The sequence below is a fragment of the Suricata suricatta genome, chromosome 15 (genome assembly GCF_006229205.1).
Source record: "Suricata suricatta isolate VVHF042 chromosome 15, meerkat_22Aug2017_6uvM2_HiC, whole genome shotgun sequence".
Lineage (NCBI taxonomy): Eukaryota > Metazoa > Chordata > Mammalia > Carnivora > Herpestidae > Suricata > Suricata suricatta.
In genome coordinates, this window is record NC_043714.1 from 53,863,484 (window position 1) to 53,883,845 (window position 20,362).

At 31.3% G+C, this 20,362-nt stretch overlaps 1 protein-coding gene across 3 annotated transcripts in view; it reads right to left on the bottom strand.

Annotated features, from left to right (window-relative positions):
- Positions 1–20,362, bottom strand: part of CSMD3 (CUB and Sushi multiple domains 3) — a 1,185,533-nt gene that overhangs the window by 704,110 nt on the left and 461,061 nt on the right. For 2 of the 3 annotated variants that reach the window (XM_029923715.1, XM_029923714.1), the window contains one exon: positions 3,713–3,790. The exons of the other annotated variant lie outside the window; for it this stretch is intronic. In XM_029923715.1, the coding sequence (XP_029779575.1) occupies positions 3,713–3,790 (78 nt within the window). The remainder of the gene's footprint in view (positions 1–3,712; positions 3,791–20,362) is intronic. 3 annotated transcript variants of the gene reach the window in all.

Below are 20,362 nucleotides of genomic sequence, written 5' to 3' on the forward strand. Positions count from 1 at the left end.
TCAACTCATTTACTCTTCCCTTCAAATCCAGGGTGATTTATTATAAGCAATTTATATCTAAGGCTTCTGATTTTATAGTACACACAGATTTTACTTCAAAAATAAAAACAAATGGATTCCAGTAGAAGTTATTTCAATGCTACCTCACTCCGCTGGTTACATTGCCACTTTTCTTTGGCTCTTTTATACATTCCACCTCATAAAATACAGTGTTTTATATCTTGTTGTGAATTCAAACATCATGGACATTGACAGAATGTTAGTTTATACTACTATATATCCTACAAAGAATTGACTCTTCACTCATTTAGCTTCCCAATAAAATGTTGGATCCTTGCCAGCTGAGACTGTATTTTATTCACTCTTTTACCTTCTTAGTCTAGCATGCTGCTGCGTTGGAGAAATAGCTCAAATAGAATTGTACAATGAATAAATAACATGAAATGAATGGAAGTATGGATTTGAAGATCAAACAAAGTAATTATACATTATGGGAAGCCTATAGTCTCTTCATAATTCCATCTTAAACTTTAGAAGACCTAGTATAAAAGTTAGCAAGACTACTAATTCACTAAGTTCAACATTTTTAAATATAAAAACATGGCTTTATCTTTAAAAAAAAAAACAAGGATATGTCTTGTTGACAAACCTACACTTTTGGGTAGAAAAAAACAACAACAAAGGAAACAATAAGGATGGATAGAGGCTTTTGGAGTTTGGATATTAATGTTAGAAAAAGAAACTAAGTTAGCATTTAAACTAACCGATGCTCCCTGTGAGCACTACTGCAGTTTTCTGGATCTTTTATTAATTTGTTTCTTGAACTTTTAAGGTTCTACTGTGGGAAGACATGCTTTGGCAATGTGTATAGATCAGCTCTCCTCGCTTCTGCTCTCTTCTGATAGTTCTAGGAACAGACTCTTTTTTTTTTTTTTTTAACACAAGCATTTTTGTTATTTCTTTTCATTTGAAAGGTTTATATGAGATAGAAATTGTCTCGATTAAAAATTATTTGGCCCTGTGTTGAATAAATGATATCACAGAGATGAAGACCCAAATGCTTACTTGTTAATCAATAAATAATGATAAAATTAAAACAATAGAATCCTTTTCTATAAACAATCATAGAGAAGGTGTTTTTGGTATTAGTTATGAATTGTTTGAAAAAATGTAGTGAAATGAAATTTCATATAATGCTGCTATATTATTTTGTGACTATAAGAAACTGGCAATACATAATTTGTTAAATTATGTATTTTGATTATGTTAAAAAGGTAAAAAAACACAATTTTTTAATCTTTTACATAAAATGTATTAGACAAAAGCAAATTGTTTTAAAATTATGAAATAAATTAACATTTTTTTGTTTCACGATTAACTTTGCTTTGTCTCATTTACTTTTCATTTACTTTTTTAAATAAAATGTTTTTAAAACATTTTAAATAAAATATTTTTAGAAGAATCAGGTTTTTTCCCTGGGGTACCTTGGTGGCTCAGTTGGTTGGGCATGTGACTCTTAATTTTGGTTCAGGTCATGATTTGGTTCAGGTCTATGGACTGGAGCCCCATGTCAGTCTTCACACTCACAGCACAGAGCACGCTTAGTATTCTCTCATCTTCCCTCTGTCTTCCCCTACCTCGTTCTCTCTCTCTCACTCTCTTTCTCACACACACATACACGCAAAGAAACTATATATAAGTATATATACAAATATAATAAAAGAACTATTCTTTTTCCTACCAGATAACAGTCATGTCTAAATTCCTTTCTTATTCACCCCAAAGTCCCTGGACAGGAACAATGAAAATAATAAATATGTCCACTAAGGCAATATACCAAATCCAGAGAGCGACATGCATGCTAATGCATTTTAAATGCATTTTCAATCTTAGCTGTATTAGTATAAATAGCCTGAATTTCCCAGAACATCTGAAGGCTTGAAGCATGCAACACATAACATTTGTATAGCCAAAATGAGGAAAGGGTAAACCAGCAGAAATATAATTCTACTTAGAACCCCAAAACAAACACACTGGCCAAAACATTAGAGAGAAAGGTAGTAAACTGAATATTTAAGTGTGTAAAGATTTATCTTTTATTTCATATTGACATAATGATATTTGGAATATCAGAATATTCTAATAATTTTTTTAGGTTTATATTTCCTTTTGTAGGGAAAATGTCTTTCCAAAATGTTTTTTAAATTAATATATAAAAATTATAATAACACTATTTAATTTCCCTAAAGATGGGTAGATATGTTTTAACTCCCAAAATATAATAAGAAACTATATTTATACAGCTAAATACTTTGAAATGAATTGTTTAGTACTTTGTAAAAGGTAACCTAATTGGATCAATAATTTTCTACTGATATCTGCTCTCTTTGGCTTAGTATTCTCAAACAAAATATAAAATCAAAATTTAAAATTATTACACTTTAAAAGGTTTGATCACAGAATTTTTCTGATAACTGATCAAATTCTGTCATTGACTATTATAAATACAAGTCAATAAACATGAAAATAAATTCTGATATTACCAAAATGAACAATCATTGTTAAAAAAATAGCTATAAACTCATTTCATCTGATTATTTGGAATTGAATAAAATAACAGTGCTAAAATATATTCCTGGTAAAATATAACATATGCTATTCCTAGTAATCTTAATTACCATCAATGTATCATTATAGAAGTCAGATGTATCATGAATGGTTTCTTTCAAAATTTATTTTATATATATTAAATATGTATATATAATATATATGACTAAGGTAGAAAAAATTTTAAACTGCTGTTGATTTATAATATAAATCCTAAAAAATATTTTATTTTTGTTTACAGTAGCATATATGAATTTTCTAATTCAATGATTCTTACTTTGAAATTCAAGGAGAAACTTCAGATGATCTATAAATCCATGATTTTGTTAAGTTTATTTTTATTTATTTTGAGAGAGTGATAGTAAGTTGGCGAGGGGCAGAGAGAGAGGAAGAAAGAATCCCAAGTAGACTCTGTGCTCTCAACACAGAGCCTGATGCGGGGCTTGAACTCATGAACCATGAGATCATTACCTGAGCTGAGGTCAAAACTCCAATGCTTATCTGACTGAGCCATCCAGGCACTCCTAAATCCCTAAATGTTAAGCAAAATTGTGTATAGGGCAACATATAAATAAGTGAATTTCAGGCCATCTTGTGACTTTCAAGAGAAAGCAAAGGTTAATTCCATAGTGAATTAATTAATTTACAAAAGACTTGATCGAAAGTGTGTGGATAATTCAAATTGAGAATATATTTTTTCTTAAATGAAAAATTGCTATTAAAAGAATAATTTTCCCTAGAAAAATAATTATGTCAAACAAATATCCCTATAAGAAATCGCCAATTTAAAAATTCTACTAATTTTTGTTGTTGTTGTTATTTCACAGCCTAGAATTATAAAACTGGAATGCCATCAACATACTAGCTCAATTTTTTTTTGTACATATAATATAGTCTCAGCTTGTGAGCTTCCCACATTAATCCAGTAACTCGATACACATTTAATACAAGAAAATATTGAATAGTAATCATGCATGTTATATAGATATTAATGCAGTTAATTTGGTAAATACACAAACAGTTTTTTAAAACACACACAAACAACACAGACACCACAAACTTCACTCTTGCACTAGAGAAAGTAACAAAAAAGGAGTACACTCACAGATAGAAAACTTGTTGCTGTTGTCTTTCCCTGGAAACAATTTAAATCCTCTAGATTTAAAATCTATGGCCTTTTTCACTAGTTAAGAAAACAAACAAAAACATGTATCAGGATATACAATTTCAAAATAAAATTCAAGTTAACAAATTTTGTTAGCATTGAATTATCCAAGTTAAAGACTGACTTCTTAAGCCTGATGTAGTGTACCCAGAAGAAAATAAAAAAAGAAAATACAGCAATATAATCAATGAGTAGTAAAATACCAAGCAGCACAGAAGGATTTTAAGTGTTCTACAGGGAGAATCCTGGATATATGGGTAGATAGGCTTTTAAATACTATGCAAGATTTTATAGGAGAGCAAAATATTAAGTTTATCATAACTTGATCCATTAATTTTTATGGAAAAATTAAACTAGGAAAATAAAAATACTGAGAGATTATAAAAGTTTGAAAGATTTAATGACCTTGGTTCTTAAACTAATATATTTTTTAGGTAATTTAGCTTAAATGGAATATTAGAACACATTTAAGAAAATGGTAAAATGGAAAAACTTAAAATATATTTTAGTATTTCTGCCAATAACCATTTTCTTTCATAATCATTGCCATGACATTATAACTGATTTCCATCCACAATCTATAAGATTTATAAAAGCGAATTACAACTATTTGGAGTTCATCTAAAATACCGCTAAGTGGATGGACCTCGAGGGTGTCTGCTAAGCGAAATAAGTCAGGCAGAGAAGGACAGATACCATATGTTTTCATTCATAGGTCTAACAGGAGAAACCTAACAGAGGACCAGGGGGAGGGGAAGGGGGAATGAGTTAGGGAGAAGGAGGGAGGCAAATCATGAGAGACTCATGAATACTGAAAACTGAGGGCTAAAGGGGGAGGGAGAGGGGGGAGGAAGGGAATGATGGTCATGGAGGAGGGTATTTGTGGGGAAGAGCACTGGATGTTATATGGAGACCAATTTGACAATAAACTATATATAAAGTTGAAAAATATAAAATGAAATACTGCTATCATTTTTGATATTATGATATTGAAAGTCAATATCATAAGAGGCTGGTATATTTCCTTGTGCATTGTACTAAAGTAGACATGACTGGATTTACTTTAAAGATAAATATAAATTCAATGAAGTAACAAATATTTTAAAACATTTTTTCGAGTATTTTGGATGAAGGAAAAGAAGTACTAGTCTTTTAAGAATAAATTACTGGATTACCTACAGTTTCTGTGTGCTTTTTAAAAGTCGTAAACAACGACACCCAAGTGAAATAAAGGAAATCTATTTCATTGAAACGCCACTCCTGAAAAAGTTATGCAACTTGATCTAATCTGTATCAATTCTCTTCTTTTAAAAACCAGCATGAATAAGAATGTAAGGTATATACTTAATTTCTTCAACTATAATTTAAAATTTTTTACATATTGCTTTTTGTAAGATTTATAGGTGGGAGATTACATTAGGCAACCAAATTTTGTTCATGCCATGAATTGGAAAGAAGCAAAACTGACTTTTGTTAGATGGTTTAAAATGATCATTTCACAAATTCTTATCTGCTATTTTACCCACTTAGTTCAAATCATGAGTATTTTATTGGTCTTGAAACATTTTAAGGTGATTTATTTCCTCAAAATTAGAAAGGAAGAGACAGGGTCTGATGATTTACTGGAATGTATAGTTATGGACTACCTATACACAGTGTTATTAAAAATCAGGAAACGACCATTAGAGCAAGATTTAAGAGACCTGATTCTCACAAATTATTAGTTGCATGATTTTGGACAAGAACCTATCTTTTACATCAGTTTTTTCTCTTAAAATAAGAAGCTAGAACTAGATGACAGCTCAGTCATTTGACAGTTCTGAGATCCTTTATCAGCAAACAAAATGACCACCTTTCTCTCTCTCTCAAGTTGTGCTTTATGCTTCTTTTCCACACTTCCGTCTCTATAGTGAGCCAGGGGTTAATTCTAGTGGAATATTCAACTGTTGTATATTTAGCTCTGCCACTTGTGAATCTTCCTGCTTTCTTAAAATTCTTCTTAATAAAATTGGCATTTTTGTTTTGAGGCATATTTCTGGATAATCATAAACCTAACATGAATTATGAGTAGGAATTCTACCTCTATCTTCCTCTGCATTATACCATTTGACTCCAACAACAGCAGGTGAGTCTGAAGATTTCATGGTAGTTTCATACAAAGTCTGGAATTCTTTGAAAAATAAAGATAAATAAATAAATAAAATTATAAACCCAAAGGCCAAAATTAAAGACAATGAGTTCTGAAGGTCAAAAAAGATCTCTTCTGTAATGTGTAACTGGGAATGAGGAATGTTGAAAACTACATGGTAAGTGTGTATGTGTGTGTGCATGTGAAGGTTTATGAGGGAATGCTTAAGGTGATTCTTTGGTTGGGTAAATTCAGAAAATATGTGTATCTAAGAAAGCATCACCTCAGGCAAGGAGTTTTAGTTTCCTGGTTCTAAAGGGGCCTACCTTTATTATTATTACTATTATTATTATTATTTATTATTCTTATTTTGAAACCCCATTTTCCATTTTTACTGAAGAAAACACCTCTTTTTTAAAACATACTACAGTGTAATACAGATGGAGAAGATGGCAGGCCAGGTGAATATCCATTTTAGAAAAAAAAAGGTTTTGCTGGAAAATAAAAGAAAATTTAAATTTATTAAAAAACTTTATGTTAAACAGTAAACATATATTTTAGATCTTTTATGATTTCAAAAAGAATATATAATGTATATTGTTTTATAAATAAACTGAAAGGACAAATATTTCAAGTACCAACTGCAAAACTCTGCTCTAAATTACATGTCAATGAAATGTTAAATCTCAAGTATATGCCAAAAAATATACATTTTATTATGCTTTAACAGGTTTATATATGAAATAACAATATACCTTAAACAATGAGTCCTTCTAAGTTAAATATAACTTATCACAAAATTAACTTATTATGATCTTTTTAAAAGTGTATTTCAGTAACAGGCACTTACAATTTATCTTATCATGGAGATAAATTAAAATATGTTGTGGCCTTCTCTGTAGGTTAAGAAAATGTTAAATGATGGTGTGTTATTTGTGGCAATTTCTTTCACATTACTCTGAGCTTCCCAAGGGCTGAAACAATAATTTACGTGGAACTTCTATGAGTTTATGATTGAATGTGGTATTGTAAGTCCTGGCTCATTTAACTAAAGACATTTCGTTGAGAGTATTTCTTTTATTAATCATAAATGAGGAGGGGGAAGTGATGAAAGAATGAGTGTTAGTAGAAGTATTCTCATGTACAAGGCTATTTTTAAATGCATAATAACTATGCATATTCTAATAATTTTATTAAAAATTTTCATTAAATGCAAGACACATAGACATGTGCACAAATATCTATTTCCTTTGTTTTCTTCTGCCTTCACATGCTAAACAGTTTTTGTTCATTTTTATTTATTTTTATTTATTGTTTTTGGTTTGACTTAACCTTTTTTTAGGATAATAGGAATATTCTACAATATGAACAAAGTATGGTAGAAGGGAATATAGTAGGGCAACAATCAAATTCACTTCTTTTTAAGTTGTAAGCCCTGAACACAAGAAAAATCATTTCGTGTCTGTAAATCTTTGTTACATAAACCAAGTGGGGGATCAAAACTGCAGTATTTTTCAGATCTATTATTATTCTATTATCTTCAAAATCAATTTGAATTCTAAAACTTACAAAAAATGGTGATTGATGTTTCTTAAAACTCAGTTAACTTCCATGTTAATCATCTGAAGTTACTTATTTGAAATTATTTAATTTAGATTTAAATGCCTATTATTAACATTAACCATATATACACATATATGGATAAAGAATTTTATTTTGTTCAAACATCAATATGTGTGTGTGTGTGTGTGCGCGCGTGCACACGCCCAGGTAGCCTATGACTTTATTTTTATGTTCAAGAATATTAGTGTAGCCTGAGAACATGTGGTATCACCAAAAGTAAATGAATTGGTAGGTAGTAGATTTCACGTTGGTGCCAGTGTTTAACGTTACAAAATTTACCATATCACACAAATGTGATAGAGGGAATTTAACGATTAGTTGGAAGTTTGGAAAAGATGATCTTTAACTGCTCTTCTATCACTGAGCTTCTAAAACTTATAATTATAAAACATCTCCTGGCTTCAAGTTCCTTATCTGAAAATTAAGAGACTATTCACTACATACTCTTGAAAGTCATATACCTGTAATTTTCTACCCATATTTTTATTCCAGTTCATTGCTACATATAGACAGTATATAATTTTGCAGAACTTTTTTATCTTTGAAAAAGAAAAAATACATGTTTAGTATTAGAAAGAACATTTTTTCATGGGAAAAATCTTTCCATATTTCTATGGGATTCTAGTAAAATAACAATTGCATTATTTATTAAGTGTGATCTTTCATTTTCTACCGAGATTATATTCTAACACAATAATAAAAATAAAAAATGCAATATTGTTTATCATAAACTTCCAATTTGTAACATATATCTTGATAATAATTTATCTTACAAGTGTCAGTAGCTGTATTACAGGTTGATGATTATGCCAGATTACAATTCTTCTGAAAAATAAATCACTGTTTTGATAATGTAAGTCATTGTTATCTTATTTACTCAGTGGGGGCAAAGGGAGAGGGAGTTACTTTTGCCACATCTTAACTTTTATGTATAATAATGTCTTTCTCTTCTTTTGTTCTGTGTTTGATACCATGATTACATGAATATATCACTTTTATTTTTTATTTTCAATTAATTACAATCCTATCTTTACACTCAACAAATAAACTACACTAATAAAATCCATTTGGGTTTTATTTTGGTTATTAAGGGGCACCTGGGTGGCTCAGTCCATTAAGCATTTGACTTCGGTTCAGGTTATGATCTTGTAGTTCATGGATTCGAGTCCCGCAGTGGGCTCTGTACTGACAGCTCAGAGCCTGGAGCCTATTTTGGATTCTGTGTCTCTCTCTGTCTTTCCCTCCCCTAATGCTCTCTCTCTCTCTCTTTCAAAAATAAGCATTAAAAATAAAATAAGATAAAATATATAAGATACAAAAGAATGGGAAAATAATTTTGCATTATATTTCTGTAGTAACTAGAGGTATCTTACAATTAGCGCATGTTTCTGGATTATACACTATAAAGGCATAATAAAAATTTCAGCAACACATTAGTAAGTTGCTTATGAATCTTTGTAAATAGCATTTTATTTCACAATATGCTAAAAGAAGAGAAATAATACTGGCCACCACTTGATGAAAAATGCAATGATGCAACTAAATATTTTCAAAAGCACTTAAAAACTCATTTGTAGAGACTTATGTATTAGGCATAGGCAAGATTCAAAATAGTCTCAAATTTAAAATGATGGACCTAGATCAATTAAATTTAGTAAGAAATTATAGATAATGATTCTGTAATTTGAAATCTACTGTATTATCCCTTTTAAAATTACTAGGAATAAGTAATATGGTTCAGACACTATAATTTTTCTAAAGCCCTAAACTTTGATTTTTGCTACCATGCTAGTTTATGGCTAGCATTTAATATTTTATATAGAGTATGTAAATATAAATTTATGTGTTGCCCAATTTTTAGTTGAAAGAAAATTTACAATTATATATTGTACCACTATGCTTAAATTCTATAACAAATTTCAAGTATTGGAATATAGCAAGAGTTTGACAAATGCTAGTTATTTTTATTATTGTTCTTACCAGTTATAATTTTAAGAACTAATCAGCTTCAGAGGCTAAAACAATTGGGGCTGTAATAGTCTAAAAAATTCAACTATTCTGTCATGTCTTTTTCACTGTTTAGACATGGTAGGTACATAAGTTAAATAATCTACTTTCCCTGGATTTCTAACTTAAACTGTTATATGGAGATATGTGTGTGTATATATATACACATATATATCCCTACATCCTTTAAGCAAAATAGTAAATTTAATAAAAATATATATAAACATCCTTAGATACATGATCATACTAGTTTTTATAAACATAAGTATATTTGTTCAGCATATTAAGGCACCCTTGTAACAAGCCCATTTCATTTTCAATTTACAAATAAAAATCTTAAGCTGTAAGGTCTAAAAGTTTTAATGAGATCAACCTAGACCCAAGATCTTTAAAATCTTATTTTCCAATCATTTCAGATTGAGAAAAAAAATGTAATTTTTTTTAACTTGGAAAACTAAACAGAGTGGCCAGAGTTGAAAAGAAACATCATACTTTATAAAATCAATATGTTAATTTTCATAGGTCTTCTGACTTGAATTCATTTTGTTGCTTTTTATTTGAGACAATGGATGGACTATTGGTTGAAAACAATCCCACAACTAATTACTGGATAAGGACTCTAATATCTGATATGGGCTTTCTTCCCTCCCAGAAATGGAACAAATTCAGGAATCCGCAACACTGATGTAGATGCCAGCAGACACACCTGCACTGCTTGGTGTAACAGTCTTACAGTTATGTCATGCTGTAAAATGTCAGCATTATAAGAGAACTGTGGATTTTTTTTTTATATTCTCATTAGGGATTCTTATAACTGGCATAAGAAAAGTCATCATGTGGGAAGACTCACCAATAGTATGGCTCACAGACATTTTTAACACTTTCAAAACTGTCTCAGCCTTTGTTTTAATTCTTTTTCTGATAGCTTCAAATGAATGTTTTATTATCTTTAGTCCTGCACTTAAATATTAAGATCCACTCCATTCATTTTTGTAGGCCCTTTTTTGGGATATATTCTTTTGAATATAAATGATTTTCTATTTGTTTTGTGTGCAATTTCTGCTGTCTTTTCATAAACTAATTTTATTAAGAATAATTTAACTAAAAGTATTGACATGAAAAAATAACTTATTATTTTTAGTAGGATGGTTAGAATAGCCTTGGTTTTCAAATGGCTGCCTTAGGGAATACAAAAATTAGGCAAAACTTCTCGTATTATCTCAACAACAAAAAATATATGCAGTGTATCAAAAAACATCACGTTTCCTTATGCAAAATAAAGTAATTTTATGTCCCATATTTGTTTTATACTTAACATCACAGTTCATTTACGTATACTCTAAGGCCTTCTAACATGAAACTAATTGGGAAAGAAGCAACTGTTTGAATAATAATGGCCACAATTAATGAGTATCTTTAGACTGAGGCACTGGTATATTCTTCAACTACATATTTCACTAGTACAGTGAATAATTTCAAATAAAAAATCAGGAAAATATTATTACCTTAATGGGTAACAATAGTCTCTTTTCTCTGATTTCAGATTATTATATTTTATCTAATTTCTTCACTGGAGGCGCTGGTATCATTACCTGGAATCTGCCCACAACAATCAAAGATGGGCTGTAATAGTTGCATTTGAGGCAGAGTTACTCTGCTAAAGAAATTATGTTAAGGGTAGCAAAGAACTGATCGTCACCCATCTATGTTCTCTATTGTCTACATGCCTTCCCAGATCTATCCTCCTCCTTGTTCTTTGTGCAGAAGATTGATCTGAATAGGCTACATCCTGCCACATGAATCATGGCATCGTCTAGCATTAACTAGAGGCTTATTACAAAAGCAAATTACCCATCCTACCCTAGACCTATTGAATTAAAGTTTACGGTTTAAAAAGATGATTCTTATAGACATTTAACTTTGTGAAGCACTAGATTCTACCAACAGACTGTCTTATCTTCTAGAGAATTCCAGCAGAATGGAGGGACAGACTAAAGTTAGGTCAGGTTTATTCTGTGGGGTCTCTCACCATTACTTTGACTGGAGTGGACTAAAATCCTTAACTGAAAGTCACTAGATTTGTTTGTTTGTTTGTTTGTGTTTTTAACGCCAGTGTGATATACATATCTCTGTCCAACATCTCTCTCTGTGCGTCTCGGTGGGTGAGCAATGGTGAAGCCTAACCATGGCTACTCTGCTTTATAGCATTACCCTTTGTGCTTTTTTCATATCTACTCATTTAGAAATAATCCCTTTGTAAGTAAACTTTCCTTGAATTATCCCAAGTTCCACTGTTTCTCAACGGACTCTGATGGATATACCACTGGTACATGGAAATCATCAGAGATTTGTATTAACCATCTCTTAACGTGTTTATAACCACTCTGACATCAAAAGGTAACATTCAAGTAAAACTATGAGTGGCTGTTGCTCATAACTCTACCATTAATTGCTTACTTAATTTCTAGGGAATGTTTTGAAGATCTAGAATACATATCTACTCTCTTCTAGCATTTATCTGCCCAAGAAGCAGAGGGAATTCACAAGGATAAGGTAGATAAAAAAGATAAGTGAGTTGGCTATACTGAAGTTAAATAGTAATTGAATTAAGGGTATACTATCAATAAGTAAGTAAGTAAGTAAGTAAGTAAATAAATAAATAAATAAATAAATAAAAAATAGAAACCCAAGATGAATTGAATGCTACACATTACTTTGGTATAATTTGTATATAAGTATGAATAGTGTTGAACAGAGCTGTATGTATTGGTTGTTTCCATAATTCTCTATCAATATTTCTAAGGAAATAACTATGAAATTTAAAACTCTGTGCTAATTATTTGCTTAATTTGTTCACATATTTTTACCTCATACTAGATCATATTTTCTTTCTATACGGGCTCCAGAAAGTGGGCAGTATAATTTATTGCCTGTGTATCTATAGCATAAGCACTTTATGCCTATTGTGTTTTAAACCCCAAAACATCCATTCAGAATAGGATTCTTTTCCTCCTTTCTACGGGTGTAAAAAATGGAAAGGCACTAAGTATATTGCCCAAGGTCATACATATGTTAGTTCAAAATGTTCATTCACTTGAGTCTGATACTTTAGTCCTAGCATCTATATCACCACTATGAATAACACCATTCCATATATTTAATCAGAACTGTCAAGAGTATATCCCAGAAAATCACAATAGATGGGAATAGTGTATACTATCCTCATTTATTTTTTTTAATGCAAAACTTAATATAAGATTTAAGTGGTCAAGAATATCTTACTTTAAGCATATTTTAGTTTAATATAGAGTAGAACTGGCTTCATTTACTTCACATTGAATAAAGATATTGATTATTTACTGATAATACCAAGTATAATCCCATGGCTTGAAACCTCTTAATACTTTATTTTAAAAATGTGAACAGATGAATAAAAAAGGTATAGCTCAAGCCAACTGCTATATGAAATTCAAATCATTATGTAGTCTTTTTTAGTAAAAGCATCTTTGGCTGCATTCCTTTCAAATGGGAAGTTTGGGAGAGTTGATAAACTTTTGTTTTTCTTTTCTTAATGTAAACCTTATAAATGAAAAATTTCTAACCTGAGCTCTAGATAAAAATCAATCTAGAAATCTGTCACTCTAATACCATTTGGATTGAGAAAGAAATGCCATTTGAAGAATATTTTAAAGAAAAATCAAGCATCAACACTGAAAAGCAATAGTCCATGATTTAGAATACAAATGATGTAATTGTGAAGAGAAAAATAATCTATGTGATGCACCCCAAATCTAATACCATGCTGTTCTGCCATATATGAGGGTTCTGCTCTTCCTAAAATTGTAAAACTTAATTGTGTGATTTCACTCTGTGCACAGCAGGGCAGCCATATGCTCTAGAAAACTACATGCAAGGGAAGCAGCTTGTTGCAAAAGTGGGTGAAAATGCCCTGAAATAATTCTGAACAAGATAAAAATGTCTCTCACACAGGACCATGTCTTCATACTCCAAAAGACAGAGGAGTTCACTTTGGCACCAACTTTGAGCACAAATAGAAAGTCTAGCCCCTTCAAAATACTGTAATTAGGAAAAGATTTAAGAGTCACAAATGTCTTAGGGCACCTGGGTGGCTCAGCTGGTTGAGTGTCTGACTTTGGCTCAGGTCATAATCTCACAGTTCATGGGTTCGGCCCCCATATCGGACTCTGTACTGACATCTTATAGCCTGGAGTCTGCTTCAGATTCTGTGTCTGCCTGGCTCTCTGCCCCCCCCTACTCAGGCTCTGTCTCTCTCAAGAATAAGTAAACATTAAAAAGAGTCACAAACATCATGATATCTGTGACCATCATTCACAGGTAAAATAATGAGCTCTGGTAAACTTTGGGGAAATCAGTTACACACAAAACCATTTTCATCTCCAGTGTTTAAAGTTAAGCTTTCCTTTTTAATCTGTGTAGGCCATATCATCTACCTTTGCTTGCCCATTCTATAAAAGTGAGAGATAGTATGTAATAAATAATAAGCTACCAAGATACATGATTAATGATTATTGGTGAGCATAACAATGGGGCTGAAAATCTGAAAAAAATAGTATTTATGAAGACCATTGTTTGGAGGAGATAGTTCTAATTAACATGAAAAGATAAATGCCTCCTAAGATATACTCAAAGGAAAATAAAAACATGGGGTCATCAGAAGTTCTTACAATCTCTCCAAAGGAATAATTCAAAATCATGGCTTAAGGAGTAGCATTGGATAAAAATATTAAAATGGTTACTTCCAAATTTATCATTCGTGGAAAAAAATAAATCTTCACTGCTTAATATTGTCATTAAGGTCTTCAGGCATTCAGGGTATTTTTATCTAATACCTTTTTTAAAATACTGTTATCAAGTAAATTCTAACATTCTAGCTTTTCTCTTCTAAGAGCAAGTTACTCTGTTTTTTCTCTTCTTTTGCTCTAAGAGCAACTTACTCAACAAAATATAAATTAAAAATATAAAAAAATATATATAGGTATGAATGACATAGTTTTGGCAATTTTACAAATGTGATGAAATGTGGTAATGGAATAGAAAATGAGGATGATATTCAATAAATAATTATGTATTTAAATAATATATTGATACATTTCTACACATGGATTTTTAAATTGCTACAAACATCAATACTGAACACAATTTTCCACAAAAAATATAATTAGGAAAAAGTCAAGAGAACAATGAAAAAAAATGACAAGATATTGATAAAGCATGCAATTGTCAACATTTATAGGTAATACACTAATCTAAATGTTAATAATTCCCCGTATGTTAAATATGTACCTACTTGACCAATACCAAAGTGTATCGATACTTAATATAATAAATGAAAGTGTCATACAAGTATCATATAAAACCAGATAATTTTTAAAAAGTTATAAATTCTCTTTTCTGTTATTATTTATGTTAAACATGCATGGAAATCAATACATCACTTAGTTTCATGAAGGACCTGAGAATTCAAGTCGACAAATGCAATATTGCCATTTATATAAAATGAAAGATAATGCTTAATTATTCAATATTCACTGATGAAAATTGTTGATTTGGTAATCAAATTTTATATCCTTCTTTTCACTGTTTGGCTTCCATCTATCAATTAGCCTTTCAGAGGTAAATAAAGGGAAACTAAACTTTATGGTTTTTCCTTTTTTTAATTTAATAACACATTTCAGGGGTGCCTGGGTGGCTCAGTCAGTTAACTGTCTGACTACAGCTCAGGCCAGGATTTCACGGTTCGTGAATTTTTGCCCCATGTAGGGCTTTGGGCTGACAGCTCAGAGCCTGGAGTCTGCTTCGAATTCTGTATCTCCCTCTCTCTCTGCCCACCCCTGCTCATGCCCTGCCTCTCCATCTCTCAAAAATAAATAAATGTTAAAAAAATAACACATTTTAAGAAACCTTATCAAGGTATAAAATTTAGGATAAAAATTAAAAGCAATAAATGAGTTAAAATTTGACATGGAAATGCTTTTATCACTTTTGCATACATTCATTGATGTTTCCAGTAAAATCATAACTAATATAAGCTGTCATTCTAAGAGTTGACAGAATTAATTATTATCATTAAGTTGATCCAGAAAACTCATCTGTCCTAATATTCTCTCCACTTATGAGTTTCTCACCATTAAAGTCATTCTTACAGCATTAAAATTTGGCTTTTATTATATCATCCAAAATTGTTTATCAATGTTGGGAATATTTCAAGCAAAGAAGATCTCTTGGAGAGTGAACAGAGAGCAGGTTTGCTTGGTATGTATTGCTCTTTCTCTGTCTTATCATCCTCCCATAAATTCTTGCTATTCAGTGTATCATCATAGCCTGTAGTCTTGTTAGAAGTGCAGAATCTCAGATCCCACCCAATCCCAGCACATCACAATCCGCACTTGAACAAGACTGCCAGGTGATTTGTATTCACACGGAAGTTTGAGAAGCTAGTCTACAACTTAGTTTCCCAGTCTCTATCAGCTGTTATTTGCACCTTTGAATACATTACTAATCTGTCTGCCTGTTCCTGCTTAATTTTTTTCTTTACTTTCTTGTTGAAATAACTTCTGAAAGGAAGATATAATAGGTAATATCACTTTCCTGCTAAAGATCACCAACGTCTCCTGTCTCACTCAGATTAGGATAAAATTCCCTATCTGGGCCTCCAAACCTACATGATCTGTGGTTTCCAGCAGTTTCCCACATAATCTCCATCCTTCTCCTCCTTTTCCACTGAACAGCAGCATACTGCGGTTTCTTTTTCTCAAGAACAATTCAAACTCCCTCTGGCTATTTTATTTACCTGATATGCTTTCTACTCCATCTTAGCATGGCTGTCTTCTTCCATGTTTTGGTTTCAGTTTAAAGTTTTCCTCCCTAAAAAGCCCTTGCCCTTCTCAACAAAGGGAGTCACCCATATATCATAGAGTTTGTTTTAATATTCAGCACCGTCCTTGCCACCATCAGGTAGTTTTTGTTTATTTGCATGCTCTTTTTTTCTCCTCACTTAAATATAAACTCAATGAGGAGGGGCGCCTGGGTGGCTCAGTCAGTTAGGTGTCTGATTTCAACTCAGAGCCTGGAGCCTGCTTCAGATTATATGAGTGTCTCTCTCTCAGCTCCTCCCCTGCTTCTGCTCTGTATCTCAAGAAAGACATTAAAAAGTATATTAAACTCAATAAGGCAGGGTCTACTCAGTTTTGTCCAATGTTGTTTACTCAAGAACTGGAAGAAAGTCTGATGTGTAAATAATTTAGTAAACATTTGTTGAATAACAAAACACAAGGAAGAAAGGGAGAGAAAGGGGAGAGGAGGGGAAGAGAGGGGAGGGAGGAAGGAAGATTGGGAAGAAGGGAGGAAGTTTGGTTTGTTGGTTGTTAAAGAAAAAAGTGAGAAAAGAAATAAATAGGAAGAAAAAAAGAAAGGAAAGAAAAAGAGGAAAGAGGAAAGAAAAAAGAAATGAAAATTTAAAAAAATGAGATCCTGAAGAAGGTAACTCTGTCATCTTAGACACAAACTGAAAAAGCTAACATTAGATCCTCAAGTGGAAAGTTTTTAGAATTTAAGGTATTGGGTAGGCATTGGGCTCTGGGAGAAATGTACATGTGGACAAGTTCTTATCTACTGAAACAAGGAGAGATCCAGTCTCTAAATTCCTTCATATTAATGCTGGCCACATCTATGCTTGTTTTAACATTGGCTATACAATCATAATCATAAGGATAAGTCCATTTTGATTCAAACATCAAGAGGAAACAGAAGATTATGATAAATACATTTAATTAATATATATCTGGCTAGAGTTACAGACGCTTAGGTTAGAAGGGTTAGTAACAATCATATTATTGATATGCTCTTTGATGCTTAAATGCTTCCTTAATACCTAATTTGTCCATCTTGCTATGTTTGAATATCTTATTAGTGATTTGGTAATTTACTGCTTCCTGAAGCACACAATCTGTATTTGAACAAAATTCAATGTTAGAAGTCTTCTTTATAATAAATGATTGTGTATCTCCCTATGGTTTCATACACCAAGTTCTATAACCTATGGATAAACAAATTTGATCTCTCACATATAACAACATATCACACTTTTGAAGACAACTCAAACCCACTCACCTATCATACTTATTCTGTAGCAATTCTCTGAGACATGACAGATACTTTTTCTCTGCAATTTTTTCCCTACAACTTTTCCTTTAAAAGTAAAGACCATATTATACTTCTTTTCAATTTATCACATGCTTAGCAAAGAGATAATATACTCAATAAAACCCTGTTATTTGATGGACATATATCAATATCCATAAAGATCTAAGCACCCAACCATAAATTAACTTCTTCAATGGCTATTGTTTATGATGATTTAAAAAAATGTTTTAGATTTACAAATCTATCTCTCTAAGACTATTAATAGAAAATTTGAAAACAGTATTAGTTGCTTGCAAGCTATTGAAAATATTCAAAATTCTATGTGTGGCCAAATAACCTATTAATGGAAGGCACATAGTGGGCACCCAAGAACTATTACTTTAATACGATAATGTTTTTGTCATATTACAGTTTGGGGTTTTTTTTTAACAAAGTTGTTACATATCACAGAATTTGATATCTGAAATGAACTAGAAATTTCAGTTTTTCTGATAGTCTGTCTTCCCTTGGTTAAGCACTGTAAATGTTGAGATGAGCTAACTTGAAAAAAAGATTGCTTAGGATAAAAATAATGCTTTTGTTTAGATTAAAACTGCTGACCTAAAAGTAAGTTTTATGCTGAGTTAACCATTATTACTTTAAAGGTGAAAATGATAATTTAAAAGAAGTGTTCAGGTCAAAAACTGATAATTAAAACAGGTTTTCGTTTAGGCTGCTCTTATGAAGAGGAGGGAATCTACATCATATTCAATTTTAAGCATAATTTCATGTTACCTTATAAACCAAACTAAAGCTCTGCTTGAGCCTACTGATATGATTAAACATACTATTAAACATACTGTGGAAGAAATGGCTACACTAACTCAACATAAACAGCAGCAGTGACTATAAAATGCTCATAACACATTTGACTCAACAACATGTTATAATCATCTAAGTTAATATTCCAGGAGGAAGAACAATAAAAGAGAGTTTATAATCATATATAACTATATGGTAACTCTTCCAGAAGAATGTATCTACATTTTATACTTGAAATCAACAACTACCAAGGCTCCTCATTAACAGCTGACAAAACTTGTCTACGTAATTAAAAAAAAAAGAAGTACTCTCCAATACCAATATAAAAGAAAAAAATGTTAAATGAAATCATGTGGAGTAAAACACATTTTAATGATTATTTTTAAATGGTGTGACTATAAACTTCTTGAGGAATGAAAACCAATTGTGCTTTACATCTATCCTACCCAAGCCTTAGTATCATCTAATACAAAGCTTTGCACACATTAGACCCTATGAATCTTATATAAATGAAAGAATGAATTGAATACTAGTCTAGCAATGTGAACTAGCTTTTTATATATCCTCTTGCAGAGCATGATTTTTTCTACAAAATAATGATGTTGTTTTAGATGAATATGAAATATTATAGATAATTCTAAAATATATAATCCTAGAAGTACAGGACACTCTCCTTGTTAATGTTTTAATTATATTATCACATAGGTCCTTCTATTTTAACTCAATTTTTGAGTTGAAACCTCTTAGGGCTATGTAATTGAACTATGCAGTTTAAGGGCTATTGGGAAAAAAGGTGCTTTAAGTAAATATTAATAAATAATTTCAAAAGGGCTTATAGTTAAGGCAAAAAATATTCTGGTGAAATCAAAAATATCATTAGATATTATTAGATTATATAATTTTAAACATCTAGACATTTTTTAACTAAAAATATCAATTGTTTTTAGATTATTCATATGAATATAAACTCAACTAAGCCCAGTTGAATACTTCCTTTATTTTGGTATAGACTCCTGATGTTTCTACTTAGCACACGTATCTAGTCAAAGCATTTTCAATGTATCCTTGTGATATAAACCCAGTTGATTAGTTTGAAACTTTTATCCCTATTTCAAGAACTAGTTCAGATATTCCCTGTGCAGCCTTCCTTGACTTTCTAAATCCAGAGGAAGTTATTCTCTCCCCTTACTTCAATAGCATATCAAAAATACTGTTCTGGTAGTGTTTCTCACCAAAATTTTTACAAATTATAAATCTTTAATTACTGTTTTTTTAAGTTATATAGACTACCCGATGGCATAGTCTGTATTCTTCATTTTTATACCCTCACTATCAAGTACAATGCCATGCACATAGCAAGATTTAAAACATAGTTGGTGAATAATAATAAAAATAACAGCAGTAGTATGTGTTGAACATAAGGTAGCAGCTGCTAAACTTTTTCACACAGCTACCTATGATGCAGATATTCTCCATTACTAACTAGTTGAGCTTTGAGAGTTGAGGTTATTACTCAAGACCAGACAGGTAACAAGGGGCAAGTGCCACTCAGCCTCATCCTCTGACTTCAGAACTAACTAGCAATGGTGGGCAAATTGGTTTTATCTTTGCAATGGGAGAAAATACCTAAGTTTTCTTTAGCATTTCGACCCAATACCATGTTTAATCTTCACAAAAACCCTAATGTAATAACTATAATACTTTTTTACAACTATGTAGATATTGAGCTCAGATAGTTTCTGTGACCTGCACATGGTCTCTCTCAGAGTAGGTGTCAAAAGTGGACTAAAACCCAGTCAATTAAAACTGAGTTCTCCTTCTGAGAACTACTGGGTGCTAATACCACC